Source organism: Arachis hypogaea, chromosome 18, assembly GCF_003086295.3.
Source record: "Arachis hypogaea cultivar Tifrunner chromosome 18, arahy.Tifrunner.gnm2.J5K5, whole genome shotgun sequence".
Classification (NCBI taxonomy): domain Eukaryota; kingdom Viridiplantae; phylum Streptophyta; class Magnoliopsida; order Fabales; family Fabaceae; genus Arachis; species Arachis hypogaea.
The window spans coordinates 41,431,239-41,450,472 of record NC_092053.1 but is presented as its reverse complement, the minus strand read 5'-3'; the positions used below and the strand labels follow the sequence as shown (position 1 = coordinate 41,450,472).

The 19,234-nt window shown below is 35.3% G+C and overlaps 1 protein-coding gene across 1 annotated transcript; it reads left to right on the top strand.

Annotated features, from left to right (window-relative positions):
- Positions 1 to 4,902: 4,902 nt before the first annotated feature.
- LOC112769263 (uncharacterized) lies at positions 4,903 to 11,620 on the top strand. The gene is made up of 3 exons (XM_029294981.2): positions 4,903 to 5,402; positions 7,907 to 10,352; positions 11,362 to 11,620. Exon 2 carries the CDS (start codon positions 8,236 to 8,238, stop codon positions 9,613 to 9,615), a length of 1,380 nt encoding a protein of 459 aa, XP_029150814.1. The 5' UTR covers positions 4,903 to 5,402; positions 7,907 to 8,235; the 3' UTR covers positions 9,616 to 10,352; positions 11,362 to 11,620.
- The last annotated feature ends 7,614 nt before the right edge of the window (positions 11,621 to 19,234 follow it).

The following is a 19,234-nucleotide window of genomic DNA, read 5'->3' as shown; positions in this document are numbered from 1 at the left end:
CTGACTCCATTGTCATTTCTAATAACATCAAAAAAATAATCTATTACCTCTTTTATGAAATTATTTTACCATAGAACGTTTTTTCTTTTTAGTTGATTTTGTAATTGAAAGTCAGGTTTTTGGTAAAATTCCATTTCTTTTTGGAAAATGATTTTTAGTAAAGAATGAGGTAATGTGCCACAACATGGACACACAAATATTGTTTCAGATGTAAGATTCTGATTAACTCTCTTGGTCGTGAAACTTGAATTTGTAAGATTGGAATATAAGGTAAGTCTTGACAGATCTCCTTATTTCGGGTTTAAGTCTTTATTGGAGTGTACTTACAAAGACCGTGAACAGTAAAGAAATAAAGAACAATATTGTTATATAACAAACAAATATTATCATTTTGGATTAGTCTTTGGCCAATAATAATTTATCCTCACAATTTACAGAAATTTGTATACAAGAAGTACATGATTTGTATTTATATTTATCAAAATTTGTACACATAAATCAATACAATTTGTATTCATATTTACTAAAATTTACATACATAAATTAATAAAATTTATTTATTAAAAATAATTTAATATTCGTGCTAGTCACAATTACTAAAAATTACTAGCTTCAAGAATTTTTAATTAAAAAATATTACTAGAGTATTATAACTGAAAATTATATCCTTTATTTATAGTATATTACTTACGGTAAAAATATTATGACATAAAAGCAAAATTTTAAAAGCTGGTTAAATTGTTCGGTCGAATTGGTTGAACTGTAAACTGACAAAATTTGCAGTTTAATTAGAAATTGTTATGATAACAATGGATGTCTATTAATATGGATGGCAAACTTTTCAAAAGTTAACTTCTCGATACAAATTGAGAATTAATGAAGTTTGAATATTTGAATTTTTGCATGTATAAATAGAGGACAAATCCTCAGACAAATACAACAATAGCAAATATTCTCCTTTCTTTCCCTTTAATATAAAACTCTTTCCCTTTCTTATTTTTCTCCGTGGATTTTTAAGTGGCAATATAAATTACTTTTATTATAGTTAAATAATTATATTAGTAAATATTAATACTAGAATCTTCTATTTATTTTATATTTATTATATCTTCGTTAATTATTTATTTCATAATAGAAATTATAACCACCAAATTTAAAAATTATTGTTGAACCATTGAACCTAGGGCTGGCAATGGGTAGGGTAGGGTAGGGTTTGGATTCTACCCTAACCCTACCTGCGGGTTGAAAATTTTCTTAAAACTCTACCCTACTCTATCCGCGGGTTGAGAATCTCTCAACTCTAACTCTACTCGCACCCTAAAATTCTAAACCCTACCCTACCCTACCAAACCCTACCCGCAGAAAAACAAGGTTCTGAAAATCGGTTCGGATCAGTCGGTCGAACCGGTTGAACCATGAACCGCACAAAAAACGATTCGGTTAAAACAGCAAAACTGCAAAATTTGAAAATCGAAATTGAACCGGTGAACCGGCTGGTAACCGATCGGTCAAACCAAATCGTGACCTGGCCGGTTTTTTGGCTGGGCAGCAAAACGTTGCCATTTCAGCCTCTGGAACCCTAAATCTCTAATTCGATCCTCCCCTTTCTCTTCGAGCTTCAGAAACTGAGAACTGAGAGTGAGAACTGGGAACACCTCTCTGACTCTCACACGATCGTCCCTCACCTTCGTCCAGCCACCGCGTCGTGCCATCGCCGTCGTTCATTCGAACAGCCACTGATGAACGAATTATTGATGGTAAAGAATTCACAATAATTTCCTGTTGCAAGTATAGTTTCTAAACTAACAATAATCCTTTCATACAAAAATTGTTTGTCACTAAAGCAAATCTAATAAAAATAATAACCGAAATATTTAAACCTCGGGTCGTCTCTCAAGGAATTGCAGGGAGGTGTAGTTATTATTGGTTATGGAAAAGTATATTTTTCGGTTTTTGAATTAAGGAACAAGGAAAGTAAATGGTAAGAAAATAAACTAATAATTAAGAAAACTCTTGGCAAGGTATGAGAATCAGAAGTCCTATCCTAGTTATCCTTATCAGTTATGATGAGGATTGTCAGTTGCTACCACTTAGTTAACCTCTAACTATGAAGAAAAGTCAAGTGGATGAATCAATTTGATTCCTCAAGTCCTAGTCAACTCCTAAGGAAGGACTAGCTTTAGAGGGATCCAAATCAACCAGCAAATTCCAATTATCAATCGACAAAGGAGTTTGATTACTCAAGAGTCTCTAATTAATCAACCAAAGCCAAAAGGTAATAAAAAGCTAATTTAAAACCCTCCCAAGCATTTTATCAAACACTTGGAGGGTACAACATAAAAACATAGAAAATTAACAAGGAATAATAAATCTAAATAACCAATTGAAAGCATCAATAACATAAATTGAAGAAAACAATCATAAATCTGAAATACCTCAAATTGCATTAAATAAGAAATTCAATCTAACATGAAGGATTCATAAACTAAATTGGCAACATAAAGTAATCAACAAGAGGAATAAGTAAACTAAAGGACTAGAGCAAATAAGAGTAGAAGAGAAACTAATTAAACTATGATAGAAACTTAGCTTGAAATTAAGAAAAGCTAATCCTAAAATCCTAAAACCTAAGAGAGAGGAGAGAGCCTCTCTCTCTAGAAACTACATCTAAAACCTAAATTGTGTATAATGAGAAGTGTCCCCCCATTCCTCTACTCTGCAGCCTCTAATCTATATTTTATGGGCCGAGAACTGGGTCAAAAACAGCCCAGAAATCGTTGGGGGCGAATTCTGATACGCTGAAATTTCGCAGATGCACGCGTGCGTGTCGCTTATCTTCAGAGAAACTATGGCAAATTATATATCATTTTCGAAGCCCCGGATGTTAGTTTTCCAATGCAACTAGAACCTTCTCATTTGGATCTCTGTAGCTCAAGTTATGGTCAGTTAAGTACGAAGAGGTCAGGCTGGACAGCTTAGCAATTCCTTCAGTTTCTTGTATTCCTTCCACTTTTGCATCTTTTACATGTTTCCTTTCCATCCTCTAAGTCATTCCTGCCCTATAAACTCTGAAAACACTTAACACACATATCACGGCATCGAATGGTAATAAGAGGGGATTAAACATAGCAAATTTAAGGCCAAAGAAACATGTTTTCAATCATAGCACAAAATTAGGAAGGAAAATGTAAAACATGCGAATTATATGAATAAGTGTGAGTTTAGTGGATAAAATTCACTCAATCAAGCATAAAATATACCACGAAATAGTGGTGTATCAGCCACCTAATCGCGTAGCAGCCGTCGTTCCTTCGCCAAGCCACCTCTGTCGCGCAGCAGTCGTTCCTTCGAACAGCCACCTCCATCGCGCAACAGCCGTTGTTCCTTTGAAGGTGCTCCACCACTGCTTGGTCACTTGGCGTTGCTGTCTCCGACTCTTCCTATTACATATTATGTTGAAGCCTTGAAGGTGCCTTCGAGCTTCCAGAGTTTCAGGTAATTTTTTTAATTTCTTTTTTCAGTTTAGCATGTCTCTGTCTCCCTGATGAGTTTGATTGAGTAGTTGTTTGATTTTGTGAAGCTCTGTGAAGTGTGAACTGAAGTCACTGCAATGTGACATGATGAACTCTAAAACTGTGAACTCTGTCTCCCTATTTTATTTTTCTTTGAACTGTGTAGTGTGAAACTGTGAACTGATTCAACTGATCCTGCTAAAACTGAACTGTGAATTTTGGTTAATAATTGTTGTTTACTGATTACTGAACTGATTTTGCTTTGTTTACTGAACTGGATTTTGTTGTTTGTTGTGAACTTGAGAGTTGAGATTATTGGATTGGATTGCTAGTAATGTTTAGGTATGGATGAAAGTATCAACCAAGAACTACCTAGGAATGATAATGCTGAAAATAATTCTGCTTCGAATGAACCTTCTCTTCCTCCCGCATCTAACGATAGTCAGGATGATATCTAATTGATTGCATCTCAAGCAAAACATTAGCTACAGAATGAGAGAGACACCGGTGATCCAACCAAGCAGAAGTGAGGAGAACATGTGTCTGAGGAACTGGAAAGCAGCCAGAATGCAGAGTCCGTTGTAGGATAGCAAGTGCAATTGGGAGTGGATGAGAACTTTGGAGGGTATAAGTTAGCAAGAAAGAAAGGGCTATCTTAGGCTTAGAGCGAGGTCTAAGAGGTATAAAAGATTGCAACATTTTATCAATGACTTGCATTTGCATGTTCTGGGAAAATGAAGAAAAGAAAGAAAAAGGATTATTGTTTGAACTATGGCAGGACTCTAAGGGAATGAGAAGGTCAGGGATTTTAACATAGTTTTTGGCTTCCACTTCAACTCTAATATCCTTCTCAAGCTTTTGCAGTGATGACACCAAACGTACCAAATGGCACTGGTTCAAAAGAGGGTGGAAAGGTAAAAGAAACCTATGCATTGTAGCTGCAAACACCATTCTTAGTAAATTAATATACTCTAAAGGCACCTTGTGACTCAAGAAACATGAATCCTGTTCAAAGTTAGTAAAAAAAGGAGATAATTTGAGTCAAATAGATGGAAGTTAATAATAAAGCACCTTTGTTTTAAAGTTTACATTAGACTATAATTATATTTTCATGTATTTATTTATATTTTATTTATTATTTTATTATAAAACAATTTTTTTCGGTTCAACTATGGTCAAACCGATTAAACTTATAAACCAATAAACCAATAACTAAAACGATTCAATGACCGATTCGGTTTTTAGAACCTTACAGAAAAATAAAATTTTTTTAAGCAAATATAAAATTCAACTTGAACTTGATAAAAACCGGTCAGTCAAATCAAACCGAAACTCGTTCGGTTTTCAAAAATTTCTCCAAACCGCGCCGTTTTGTTTCACACTTCAAAGAAACTCTTAACAAAACTGCAGCATCTTCACGACCTCACTGACGTCACTCCTCCTTCCAGCCCCCTTCCTGAATCAAAAAGCAACCCTAGCCTCCAAACTCCAAAGACTCAAACGGCAACCCTAGCCTCCACTCACTCACTTACCCTCTCTGAACCAGTTAACCCTAAAAGGCCACCCCAGTCCCGCGATTCATCAACTCATCATCAACACTCATCAGAGAGCCACCAAGCAGCAGGCAGCAGCTCCTACCATCGCCGAACTCCTCTCCTCGGCCAGAGATCGCCGTCGCCGCCGGAATTGTGACTGATAGAGGGTGCCGTCTCCGAACACTCACCCTCTTCTCCTCGCGGTGGAGCTCGGCCGTCGTCTCCTCGCCGTAACGAGCTCTGTTCCCGGCGTCTCTCTCTTCAAGCTCTCTCTCTATCTCGACGAGGTCAGTGTCAGCGCCGTGTTCCTCCGAGCTCACTCTGTCACCGCTGTTCCTCCCTCGGCGTCTCACCGGTAAGCCACTTCTTCAGTTTCATCTTTACTTTCTAGTTAATTTTTAAGATTCTGAGCTGAGTTTGTGTTCTAAAATTGGATTCTGAACTTATTGTTGTTGTGATTCTGAAGTTATTGTTGGCATGAAGTTTTTTAGTTGTTGCAGTTGGTTCTGTTGCCGAATTTGTGTTGCTGCTTCATTGTAATTACTAATTTGCAATCATATAATTTCTGTTGTTACTGATTTTAGATCTGAAATTGTGGTTGATGATTGCTGAATTGTTGCTTGATTCTGGCAAGATTGAAAGCATATCTGGTTGTTAGCGATGATTGAACCATCGTAGAGCTTTTCCTTCCATAACTTGAATCATTGAATGATTAGCTATGCTCCAGTGCTGTTCTGTACTCTATAATCTGTATTTTTGCCGTTGATTGAATCATTGAATTATTAGTTCACTGCTGGGATTTTTTTTGTTAATTTTTGGAAAAAGATTTTTAATCATTGTTAAAATTGTGCTGAAATTTTGTTAAAATTGTGATCAGCTGAAAATCTTGTTAATCTTTATTAAAATTAGGCTGAAAATTTTGTTAAAAGTTGTTTGGAGTTTCTATTTGTTCATTATGATCAATCTTTTGTTTGAGAAGAAATAAATTTGTCATCTTTGTTTTTAATGAAGAAATAGATGAATTGAATTAACTCAATTAACTAGATAAGGAGTTGAACGAATATTTATTATTGATTTGGTTAATTCAATGATTTTTTTGTTTCTTGTGCCTATATTAAATTTCATATAATATTATAACTTTTATACGTATATAAATTTTGACCTTTGATATTTGTTTTTTTATATTTGACTCATGTGTTGTATTTAAATGTGATTAGTAGATTTTAATTGGAATTATACTTTTAATTTGTATATATTTAAGATTTATATCAGAATATATTTATATTTATATATTTATATATAATTTGATATGTTATTTTATTATAATTTAGTCATTTCAGTTGAACTACGGTTGAACCGATTAAACCTCTAAACTGATGAATCAGTAGCTCGAGCAGTATGATGATCAGTTTGGTTTTTAGAACCTTGCGTAAAAGTCATATTATAAAAAGATGTTTGCATTTTCACCCTAAATGATGATTTTTTTATGGAGTAAAATGATTTCGTTAAGAAATTGGATTTTTCCATCATATAGTGAATGTTAAATTTTAAGAGTGGAGAAAAAAAAAAGGTAAGTATTACTTGCTGGAATAAAAATCGGTTTCCTGTTTTGCTTTTATTTTTTTCTTCTTTTAACATTTCTTCTGTTTTGTTTTATTGACTGGGTTCTTTGATTCTTGATTAAAGAAAAGTTAATTACCATCTAACAAAACCTAAAAAGAATTATATATGAACGTCTAATTTTGATTCTTGATCAAGGGGTTGTGTGGTTGTGGCGAATTGGAGGATGGCTTCAAGGTATTTGATGAATTTTCCCAACTAGGGTGTGAGCCCAATGTGAGGACTTTTGCTACTTTGATGCATGGATTGTGCGAAAAAGGGGATTTGGATGGTGCTTTTGGGTTGTTGGAGAGAATGGAAAATTGTGGGGTTGGTGCTGACATCGTGGTTTTTAATGTGCTGATTTCGGGGTTGAGGAAGCAAGGGAGGGTCGACGAGGCAAAGGTGTTGGAGAGATTGATGATGGAAAAAGGATGTGATCCCAATGGAGGGTCTTATCAAGAAGTGGCGTATGGGTTGCTTGATAATGAGAGATTTGAGGAAGCCAAAGAGATCATGGAGAGAATGGTGTTGATGGGGTTTGGCCCTAGTTTCGTGTCTTATAAAGTTCTTGTGAAGGGTATGTGTGAGAGGGGTGTCATTGGGGAGGTCGATTGGGCTGTAAGGCAGATGATGAAGCAGCGTTTTGTGCCAAAGATGGGGATGTGGAAGCAGATCTCTTGTATTTTTTGTCTGGCTCTAAAATATTGATTTAAAAATCTTGTTAACATTTATATGCACTCTTTAGTTTATATACTTTGTTGATAAGGTAGACATCTAAAGTAGTTCAGTGGTATTCAATGTTAAAAGCAATAAAATAAAAATAACTTATTATGAGAAAAAAAAATCATATATAATTATTTAATTATGACCGGCTTAACCAGTTATCTAACGGTAGAATCAGTAATCCATTAACCAAGTACTCTAACGGGATCGATTGTTGGTTTGGTTTTGATAATTATGTTTCTAATTGTGATTGTGTTAGTACGTTGTTATTTGTTAGTGACACTAATCAAAGCAAATCATGTTTTGTTGAATGTTAAAGTCTTCTATTAAACAGGGTCGAAGAAACACTATCAACGTTCTCTCATTTAACTTAACTTTTTTGGTTGCTGTTTTTCAATTATTTAATTTTAATTTGTGATTTGAGGTTTCAAATTATGTTGTTTTAATTTTAGTGTTCTAATTTTAATTTGTGCAGTTCTAATTTTCGTTTAGTGTTCTCTATTCTTATTTTATTTTTTTGTGATATTTCTGCAGTTTGATAATAGTAAAGTGACAGCATTGGTGAAACAGAAGGTGGAGTTGATGAAGGTCATGGTGAAACATCGAAAAATCGAATCAAATCAATCAATTTCAATTCAGTTTGGTTGGCCTCAAAAAAATCAAACCAAACCAGACCAATAAATTTTTTTACAATTGGATCGGATGTTTTTTCCCCCTAAAAACCAAACCAAACCAAACCGCGCTGCGAACACCCACAGTGTCCATATCTCCTCAATAGAAACAAAGGACACTAAGCACTAATATACGACACCCACAATTAGCATTGATTTGCCCTCGCCTGCTCACCTTCTTGAGCCACCACCATGACCTCACCGAGTCTGCTCAGATCATTTCTCCGCTCCACCGAAACCCTAATCCCCCTGTCTTCCCATCACATCATCTCCTTCAATTTCTCACAAAACCTAAACCAACAATCTTTCTATTCTTCTCGCTCCAATTCCCTGATTGGGTCTCCATCTAGAGTCCAGAAGCTCATAGCTTCCCAATCGGACCCTCTTCTCGCCAAAGAAATCTTCGAATGCGCCTCTCGCCATCCCAACTTTAGCCATTCTTACTCTACCTACCTCATTCTTATCCTCAAATTGGGCCGCACCAGGCAATTCTCCCTTGTCGATGACCTTGTTCGTCGCCTCAAATCCGAATCCTACCCAATCACTCCTACCCTGTTCTCCTACTTGATCAGAGTCTATGGCGAAGCTGATTTACCCGATAAGGTTCTCAAAACCTTCTACACTATGCTTCAATACGGTTTCAAGCCTTTGCCCAAACACCTCAACCGCATTCTTGAGATTCTTGTATCCCACCGCAACTTTGTTCGACCTGCATTCGATCTCTTCAGGGATGCTCATAGGCACGGTGTGTCACCCAATACTCAGTCCTACAATATTCTCATGCGGGCTTTTTGTTTGAATGGAGATATTAGCATTGCTTACCACCTGTTCAACAAAATGTTTAAGAGAGATATTGTTCCTGATATTGAGTCTTACCGGATTCTGATGCAGGCGATGTGTAGGAAGAGTCAAGTGAATGGAGCTGTGGATTTGTTGGAGGATATGTTGAACAAAGGGTTTGTTCCTGACTCTTTGACTTACACCACTTTGTTGAACAGTTTGTGTAGGAAGAAGAAGCTTAGAGAAGCTTACAAGCTTCTTTGTAGGATGAAGATCAAAGGGTGCAATCCTGACATAGTTCATTATAATACTGTTATATCGGGGTTCTGCAGGGAAAGGCGCGCCCATGATGCCTGTAAAGTTATTGCTGATATGCAGAACAATGGGTGCTTGCCTAATGTTGTGTCATATCGAACTTTGGTTGGTGGGTTATGTGACAAAGGAATGCTTGATGAGGCAAATAACTACATGAAGGAGATGCTGTCTAAAGGTTTTTCTCCGCATTTTGCTGTTATTCATGGCCTAGTAAAGGGTTTCTGCAATGTTGGTAAGATTGAGGAAGCTTGTGGAGTTCTGACCAAATCGCTTGAGCATGGGGAAGCTCCTCATATAGATACCTGGGCGATTATAATACCTTTATTATGTGAAGTGGACGATGGTGTGAGGAGCAGAGATGTTTTGGAGCAAGTTCTCAAGATTGAAATAACAGGTCATACTAGAATAGTGGATGCTGGTATTGGTTTGGAGAACTACTTAATTAGGAAGATACGAGCCAATCCAAGAGCATCTTAATGCAGGTTTTTGTCCCCCATGTTGGATCAGCTTCATTTTCAGTTGAAAATGGGTTTAAAGTCTATCTGTGGAGTGCAGACACGCTTATGATTTAATTGTAAAGATGCATGAACTCATTATAATGCAGAACAAAATTTAGTCAGATTGGTGGCCTTCAGCTTAGCAAAGGCAATTTCAGAATCATGGGAGGGAGACATTTGGACGTCTTAGGACAGGCTGTCCTCAGTAAGGGTGCCCCAGCATGCAACATGAGGAGTGAGCACTTTGGAAAGGCCACAAGGTGCTGCAGAGGACAATGTGGCCCAAGGCAGATGTTCTTGTTTTCTTAACTAGCGTAATTTGATTGATGGGCCTACTTGCATCAGTGAAGGTGTTCTCATGGACACTGGACTACTGGAGTGGCTGAAATAGGCAGATTCTGCTCATGTGACATTGGTGTTTGCAGGAGCTAGAACTTGTAATAATGGACAGTTCTAAAAATGCCTTAACATGGAAGCTTCATGGAAATTGGAAATTGTTTTTGTTATGGAAAACAATTTATGGGCTCTTTGGAATTTGGATGTTACATCTCACGGCAATTTCAATTCCTCAGGAATGGAAGAACGGACCAGCATTTGGAATGCCAGGGATTCAGGTTGATCGAATACATGTTTTGAAGTTCAGGGAAGTCAGAAATGATGCATAAGAAAGAGCCAGAGGAGATGGACCAACTTTATAAACTTAACTACTTAGTAGAGGTCAGTAGTTATTCTTTTTCTTTTCCTCCCTCATTTATCACCAATGTTTGTGGAACTAGTGTCAATAATGAAAAGATTACAAGAATCATATATATCCATGTGATATACTTACGAGAACAAAGTATTTGATGCATATTTTTATGAGAGTTACATTTGATGGAGCTGCCTTAAATATTTACAGAATTATCCCAATTTATTTTTGTATTTAGTATTTACCCATTAGAGACAAAACTTCATATATTCTTTAAACAACCCCGCACATGATTACAAAACCAGCAACACTTGTCCAAGCTAAGAACAAGAACAGAGACAATAAAATGAACTACCCTCGATCCCACCCGAAGACATACATCTTCCCCTGGCAGTGAGAGCACGCGGGCGGAGTGGGGGATCGAACTTGGTAGTAGTAGTAGTACCTCTGTCGATCTCGATCCATGGGCCGAGCATAGTCTCCGTTTTAAAGCTATTTTGGCTTTAGTTATTTATAAATTCTAGCACTTCAGATTACATGATGCAATTAATTAATATTTTCAAATTACTATTATTGTTTTCCTTTCTTAATGAATAAGAATAACTGACTTTTGGAACAATACCTTAAATGTTCTTACTTATTATGAAATTTGAATCTATGTTCATATTCTTCTTGAGATTAGCCTAACTGATGTAATATATGAGTTTTAATTTACGCTATTGTTTTTCTCCTGATTTTTCAAATTTGGATAAGCAAAATAGACGCACTTTGTAACAATAAGTTTTAAGCAATCTGCATAACACAATTTTGTAGTTTTCATTTAGAATATTGAAGAGTCTATTTGGTCAAAATTATTGTGAAGTCCTGTTGTTGGAGAGTAGTATTCGTTCTCTTGTTTTGCTGTGAATTTTCCTTCTCTAATAACATGTCTAGTTAATTATAATGAACTTGTCTTTGAGGAGGATTTTTTAAGTCTTCTTATTAGTGAATTTGGTTGAGATAATCATTGCCTGATCAAAACTTCTTTCTTGATGGTAGGCATTGAAACAAGAATTCGAGAAGAGAGGATGATCGGGTATATGCAAAAATCATATCATCAGTGGCAACAATAACTACTTGAGTTTGACTTTGAATAATTTTTTAAAGAACCAGACAAATTAGATCTTTTACCAATGTCCATATGCGTTGATCCAAAAAGTTTATTGTAGGTTATTAATAGGTTAAACTTTTGAGACTGAAGTTGGCCTGATCTCATTAGCTCTTGGTTAATAACTCAATAGGATGAATTAGTTTAGTCCGTTGTCATGTGTTATTTAGTTCAAACCCTGTTAAGGCGTGGCAAGTGGGGAAGCCCGCCTCCGCCCCACCTTGGCAGAAGTCCGTCTTTTGGCGGGCTGGCCCGTCTCGCCTTGCCTAGTGAGGCGGTCTTAGAATCTCATCCTGTCCCGTCTAATTGTGGGCTGGCGGGCTAAGCCCGCCAAAGCTCCTTTTTTTTTTAAACTATTAACTATTAAATAATATATATAATTTTATAATCATATTAATAAATTTATAATTTTTAAAGGCATAAAAAATTATATTTTTTATATTTACAAAAATTAAAGTCTTTGTAATTATAAATATCTAATAAATATAATTATAAACAATTTTCATCTAAAACATAATTATAAATATTCACTCCAAAGCAAAATAAACATAATTCAAAACATAATTATAAATATTGTCTCAAAAACAACATAAACATAATCTAAAATACTCAATTTTTATCTTCATACTCTTATAAGTTGGGTTGGGGGAAGTTGGATTTTGGCAAAAAAATTAAGCCCGGCGGGAAAGCCTGCCCCGCCCAGTGAAAACCCACAATTTAAGTGGTGCGAGTTAGGTAGACTTTTGCTCTTTGACGGTCCCAATTTTTCAGACCGATCTGTCTTTTTTGGCGGGTTACGCGAGTCGGCCTGGCGGATTTAGGTTCCTTTACAACCCCTACCTATTATTCTTGTATTTTTATGATTTTGAGATTTAGATAAATTTTTTGACCTGAATAATTTTTTTTTTATTCTGAGATTTGGATAAATTTCTTTGATGTGCCACATGCCAATATACACACGTCACAGTCCCAAGTTAACACGCAGCGTCAACATCACATGCTTATTTTCATCATCCGCACTGGAGAATTTTTCATTTAACTATTATACTAATCAAATTAGTGGGCTTACAATTATAAGTAGATTTCTTTTCATAATACAACTTTCAGCTTTGAATTCACTATCTAGTCTCTATGGTAGCATTTGGTTAACTGAGATTGAAATTAGGAAATTGTGACTCAATATTGTGTTTAATGATTAGAGGTCAAAACTAAAATTTCAATCTCTAATTTTAATATTTCAATCCTTTTAGTATGTCTAGAAAGTATAGATATAGAGGATTGAAATTTTAGAGACAAAGATTGAAATTTTAATAATATTTTTTTTTAAAATATCTCTATTTAAGTTTTCAATTACAATCTATTCATCAATTTTCATATTTATTTTAAATTAAATATAATACTCAGTTAAGTACATTTTACACCAAATATAATATAAAAATTTAATTCAGTTTCTTAGTCTCTTAATCTTTATCTTTCAATCTCAATCTTTCAGTCTCAGTCTTTCTTCTAAACCTATGCTGATATTGATAGTTTAATTATTTATTAACTGATGGTAGTGGCATTTTTTTAATTAAATAGTTATATTTCTATATTTTTAAAAAGGTAAATAATTAAATCAAATATGTTTTTAGATAAAATATATTTTTTTATCACAAATATTTGTCAAAAATTTAAAAATTATCTTTAATATTTAATTTGTATTAATTTTATCTTTAATATTTTTTATTATTTTTAAATATACTCCTGGTTCTTATGTCATTTATTTGTGTGTAATGTGGCTTTAAAGGCACGAAATTGTGAAATTTTCAAAATGTCCTTCATTTAACTCTTCATCTTTTTTCTTTTGTATTTGAATTCATCCTTATTGCCTCACTTTTCAAAATAAAAGAGTACACAATTAGACACACCTACACTAGAAAAATGACGTTGCAAAGAGAGAATTAGTGAGTGACGAGTGCTAAGTACTAGCAAGTTTAAAACTCAAGATTCAGTGTAAGTCTAAATTAGAATTTAACATTCTCAAAGTTTAGTAAAAAGTGTCACAAAGTTCAAAATAATAACCGAGAGTTTAATCCCGAGTTATTCTCCTTTAAAATCATAATCGAGTGCATTATTATTGGTTATGAAAGATCGAGAGTTTGTTCGCAATTAATGAAAATATAAATAGCAAGAAGGTAAAAACACAATTAAGAATTAAATGACAAGGAACTTAAACTAAAATAGAATCAAGGCAATTAACTAGAGGAGAAGAAAGTAAATTCAAGTTTTAAAAGATCTTAGCAAGGGTTAAGGGTCTAGGATCACTATCCTTGACACTAACAACAACATGATAATTACAAAGAGCAAATCCAATTCATCAACTCCTACAAATTGAGAAGAATCAATTAGGTTTAATTAACCTTGTAACACTCTAATTAGCCTAAGCTTTACCTCGCGTCGTAAAGCAAAGGTTAATCAGAGATTACGACAGTTCTAAGCTCATACATATAATATATAGAAAAGATTAATATAATCTAGAAGTCCGATGAAGATTATAGCTCAAAGACAGGATTTAAAAGAGCAAAACGTGCTAACGAAGTGTCTAACTTAAAGCACAAGAAACAGATGTGATATAAACAAAGATAATAGTATAATAGTGTAATATCATAAGAAACTAGCCACGGCTCGCGTAGTTTAAGCCGGCTAGCCAAATATACAGACAAAAAGGAAACTGAAGTTTAAAATGGCTTATACAGGTTTTGTTCTCTCAATACATGCCTCTAGGCAAAACAAAATACAAAAGTGAGAGATGTATAGCAAAATAAATCAAAAGACTTAAAAGGTATCCGGATCCTCCGCTTCTGTCACCATCCCGGCAACTCACCAAGGTGGGTTGCGACCTGCATCTGAAAAACACAACAGAAATATGGTATGAGAACCGGAGGTTCTCAGTATGGTAACAGTGCCCAATGATGTAGGATATAAGACCCAAGGACACCAAAGGCAATCCTAGACTTCATATCCATCACAAGATTTAGCTTAAGCATACTAAAACAATAAAGCATAACTATATAAACCTTAACATAAATAAACCGGGTAATCTCTCTTAGGGGATTTCTACTCTAACCAAACACCGCTGTCCCGCAGCCTTCACCAACCTATTTTCCATGCGATCCCATCGCTACCGCTTTCCGAACCTCCTCAATCCCAGTAGAAAGCACAAATAATATAAAAGGCGAGTAAAACACAGGTAGGAGCATATAATACAAGTAGTTCAAGTAAGCAAATAGACATGTTATTCAATTAGGCATACAATTGCAAGTCGGCAAAGCAAACAAATAGATAGAAAATGCACATGATGAATGCTTGTCCTACTGGCTGTGATATCACATTGTCGGTTTAACTACCAACCCGACACATCTCCATGGAGACGTTGCCCTTCGGAATCCTCATATGGGAATCCCCGAGATATAGTGCTCGGATCACTGTCCAGGATTTTGCGTCTGCACGCTCTATTGATCCGAAGGGATGCGAGCGGGATACTCTTGCCACAGATCTCACATCTCAACGCAAGCGGGACGAACCACTGCCCTTACGCCGCCACCGCTACCTCGACAGGTGGGATCCAACCGCCGTCCCTGCCGGGCGCATAGCGTCTCATAATCTCAATATAAAATAATAGTGCAGTGGTTTTTCAGAAAACATTTTCAATACATTAGTGATTCCTCATCACACATTCGAGTCCTCGACTCATCTCAACCACTGTCAATTCACATTTTTATTCCGAACTCAACAATTCCTCAATTCTCATCTCATACATCAACCATTCATCACATAACATCAAACCATCCTCAATACGCCAGAAACCTAGGCCTCCGTTTTCTAAGTTTTCCAAATAATATCATTTAAAACCCTTAAATTCTTTCCCAATGTTTTAAATGTCTAAAACTAAGCCCAAGAGTCCTAAAATGGTGTTAGAGAAGCTTTCAACCTTATTGGGAAGGTAGAATAGTTGAAAACAAAGTAAAATTTGAGAAACAGGGCGTGTGCGACCGCATAGGGGTGTGCGCGCACACGCCCAGAAGAGTTTTCAAAAGTGTGCGTACGCATAGAGGTGTGCGTACGCACAGGTGTCAAAATTTTCAATGTCTGTTCGCTCGAACAACCTGTGCCAGCGCCTCCAACAGACTACCCTTCCCAACATGTGCGTGCGCACAGGGCTGTGCGTACGCATAGGTTGCAATTCCTCCTTGGGTATGTACGCGTACAAGCTGTGCTAACGCTGTGAACAGACTGCCTGCCTTTGCGTGTGCGTACGCACAGGTCTGTGCGTGCGCACAGGTTAAAATTTTTGCAGCATTGTGCATGCGCACAAGGCGGTGCGTGCGCACATACCAGAAATCACAAAATTCAGCAATTTTGCAGAATTTCATATTTTTAACACTAACTTTGAATGATCATAACTTCCTCTATAAAAACCCAAAATTTACAAACTTTATATCAAATTGAAGGGTTTTCAATAAGCTTTAATTTCAAGAAATTTCAATCAATTTTGAAAATTGAGGCAAAAGTTATGATCGAATAAAATTCACCAAAAACCAACCTTTACCAAGTTCACAATTTACCAAATTACTTATTCTCACAACTCAAACCAACCGATGCCAAAATAGAACCATTCCAAAACTCCATTTCTCATCAAAACGTACACTTTATAACACTTTGCACTATTCTTTCCACATTTTCTTTCACATATTATTCTCAACCTCAATATCACATATATCACATATTCACCAATCAACATTATATTACTATCAATTTTCATCATCAACTCAACCATGATTCATATTAATAATCAACAATATTCATTCATCCAAATCCATCATATCTCAACTTCATCATTCAATCATCACAACAGCATCAATTCATTATACATCATCAACCCAAACAATCATCAACAACATATAAATTTCCAACCCTATCCTATAGGTCACTAGCCTAAGTGTCCATAAATATTATATATTACATAGAGGAAACCGAAACCATACCTTGGTCGATTCCCTATATGTACCAAAATCTAAAATTGAGCACAAGCTAAGCTTTCCAACACAATCCAAGCCACCAACAATCACCAATAAGCTCCAACAAGTTCCAATAGCTCCCAAACTCACATTAATCAAACTATATACATATAAATCATCACAAATCAACCTAGGGTTTATCATAAATAAAAATTCACAAGAGTTTAATACCTCTTACCTTTTTCAACAGTTTTGATAGCCAAAATCCAACGCTAAGTAAGGATTAGAGTGAACTTAAACATCCAAAATCACAAATACTTACTTAATCAAAAGCCCTAAATACCCAAAATTTTGAGAAGAACTGAGAGAATTTTGAGCTTTCCTTACTAGTTTCTTATATGAGTTTTGTAGAGCTCTTCACAAGGAACGCGTAGCCGCAAACGATGCGGCGATCGGAGCTCTGCAGCTCAAGATATGAGCTTGAGAAGATTGAAGTGAATAGTGTTCTATCTCTTCTCCTCTCCCTCTTTTCTTTTCAGCATGAAAGTGTGTTTGAGTGTGTTATGGCTGTTTGGATTCATTAATGAGGATTTATATATGTTGGGCTTGTGTCCAACTTAGACCCGGTCTAACCCGTTAGGTTTTTAGCCCGTTTAGCTCAACTTTGGGCCAAACTTTTAAAATTAACGTCCGGTTTTCCATTTCTAATATTTTTCTAAGGTTTTTGACGGTTTTCACTTTTTCTCGTGCGGTACCGGGTAGACTTGAACCGGTTCAATCGATTCAACTGCGGGTTTGCGGTTTTTTACGGTTTTTCGCAGAAAATACATTTTCTAACTCAGAAAAACCCACTGAGTCCAAAAATCACATTTAAATCCTCAATTTCTCACTCTAACTTTTCGTAATCTAATTTGAGCAATATGATCACTTAATTAACCGATTGATTAGTTGCGGTTCTTACAAACCCTAATCCACAAGTTCTAACTAACTTACTAATTGAATTAGTAAAAGATTAGCGTTAGTGGAAACAAAGTTAATTAATATTTTTAAATTATCAATCAACTTGGGTATTAATGACTCATTGTCATCCAATTTCTTAACTCAAGCTAAGAATGTAAAATCTACTCTATAACTAAGTGAGACATTTCATCAAACACTTAGTGTGCATATAAATAAAACTTCATAAATTGCAAGAATAGTAAAAATTATAACTACCCAATGCAAGAAATTAATAACAACTCAAGTAAGTAAAAATAAAGTATAAAATATCAAATTTATTAAAGAAAATTGAGAATTCAACTAGGATTCATAGACTAAAATAGCAAACTAAAGGAAGTAACAATAAATTTTAAGAAACTAGAGTAGCAAAATAAGAAATTATAAACAAAGAACTATAATTAAACAAACTAAAACCTAAAAATAAGAGATAAATTCATAAAAAAAAATTAAATTCTAGATAGAAAAGCTCTTTAGAATTCAAGGTCCAAACCCTAAAAAAAAAAGAAAAAAAATAAATATATGTATTGTAGTGTAGTTTCCTTCTCCAAAATTTGGCTTCAAAATATCATCTCGCAACTGTTGGGAGTCTTGGGAAGCCCAAATCATAAATACACATGCTTCAATAATCAAGACATGTGATCCAACCTCGCATACGTGAGAAAAGCTCGCGCATGCGAAATTTTTGTTCATGTGAGGAAATGTCGTTTGCGCGAGCTGCCAGACAGCTTCTTTTTCAAACTGCTTCCTGTAACAACCTAATTTTCAGTATGACATGCTCATACCGAAACATTGAGTGTTACCAACTTGAAGTTACATTAACACTGTTATTAATAATATCAAGCTTGTAATCGGGTTAACGGAACTCGATTTTTATGAAAACCTTCCTCGAAAATTGCAAATGAGCATAAACGCGAGATTACGCAAACCAAAAATTTAAATATGTTGTGACACTCTACCACATAGAATTTTACGTTTAAAAGAGAAGATAGGTTTAAGCATAGAATTTTCGTCACTCTCACAAAACGATAATGGTAGAAAGCGTAGATTACAGAAACAGGAGAAACAATAGAAGGTAGAATTCCAGAGGTGATAGGAATATTTGGATGATAATTGTTATGAAAATTTGGAATATGAGAAAAGAGAGAGGAAATAGAAGTGAATTTGAAGATAAATGGTGGGATAATTTGAAAATTTTATTAAAAAGTCATACAAAATTAGAGTTTAGATACCTTTGTCGTTTGAAATCCATGGTTGAGGGGAGAAAGTTTAGGGGTCTAACATTTTTATTAAAATTTGACCAGTATTTAAACTAGTAAAAGAAAAATGAGTAATTTCACACCATTGGATGAAATCTCACACCATTAAAAACACAAATAATAGCTAATTAATGGTTACAAATCACAAAATTTGCTCTCTAACACTCCTCGTTGATAGGTATAACATTAATTTTTTTTTAGTAGATACTTTTGTCAGCATTAATAAATTTCATAAATACAACATTATTTTTTTTAATTCTAGGAGTTCCTAAAAGAGTACCATAAATAACCAATTTGGGTTGGTCAAGTGGTCAGCTCACTCGTCCGCTTAAGCAAGTGTCGGGGGTTCAAATCCCGCCTTGTGCATGCAGCAACCCATTGGCAGCGGCAGACCCCTAATTGGAACTCCGATTTGCGACAGATTAGTTCTTGACCTGTGGGGTTGAAGGATTGAGCAACAAAAAAAAAAAAGAGTACCATAAATTGCTTGCACAGACGGAGTGGTCCACTGT

What these genes read in the sequence shown, in the direction of transcription:
- LOC112769263 (XM_029294981.2), top strand. Translation starts at nt 8,236, where the DNA reads ATGACCTCACCGAGTCTGCTCAGATCATTTCTCCGCTCCACCGAAACC.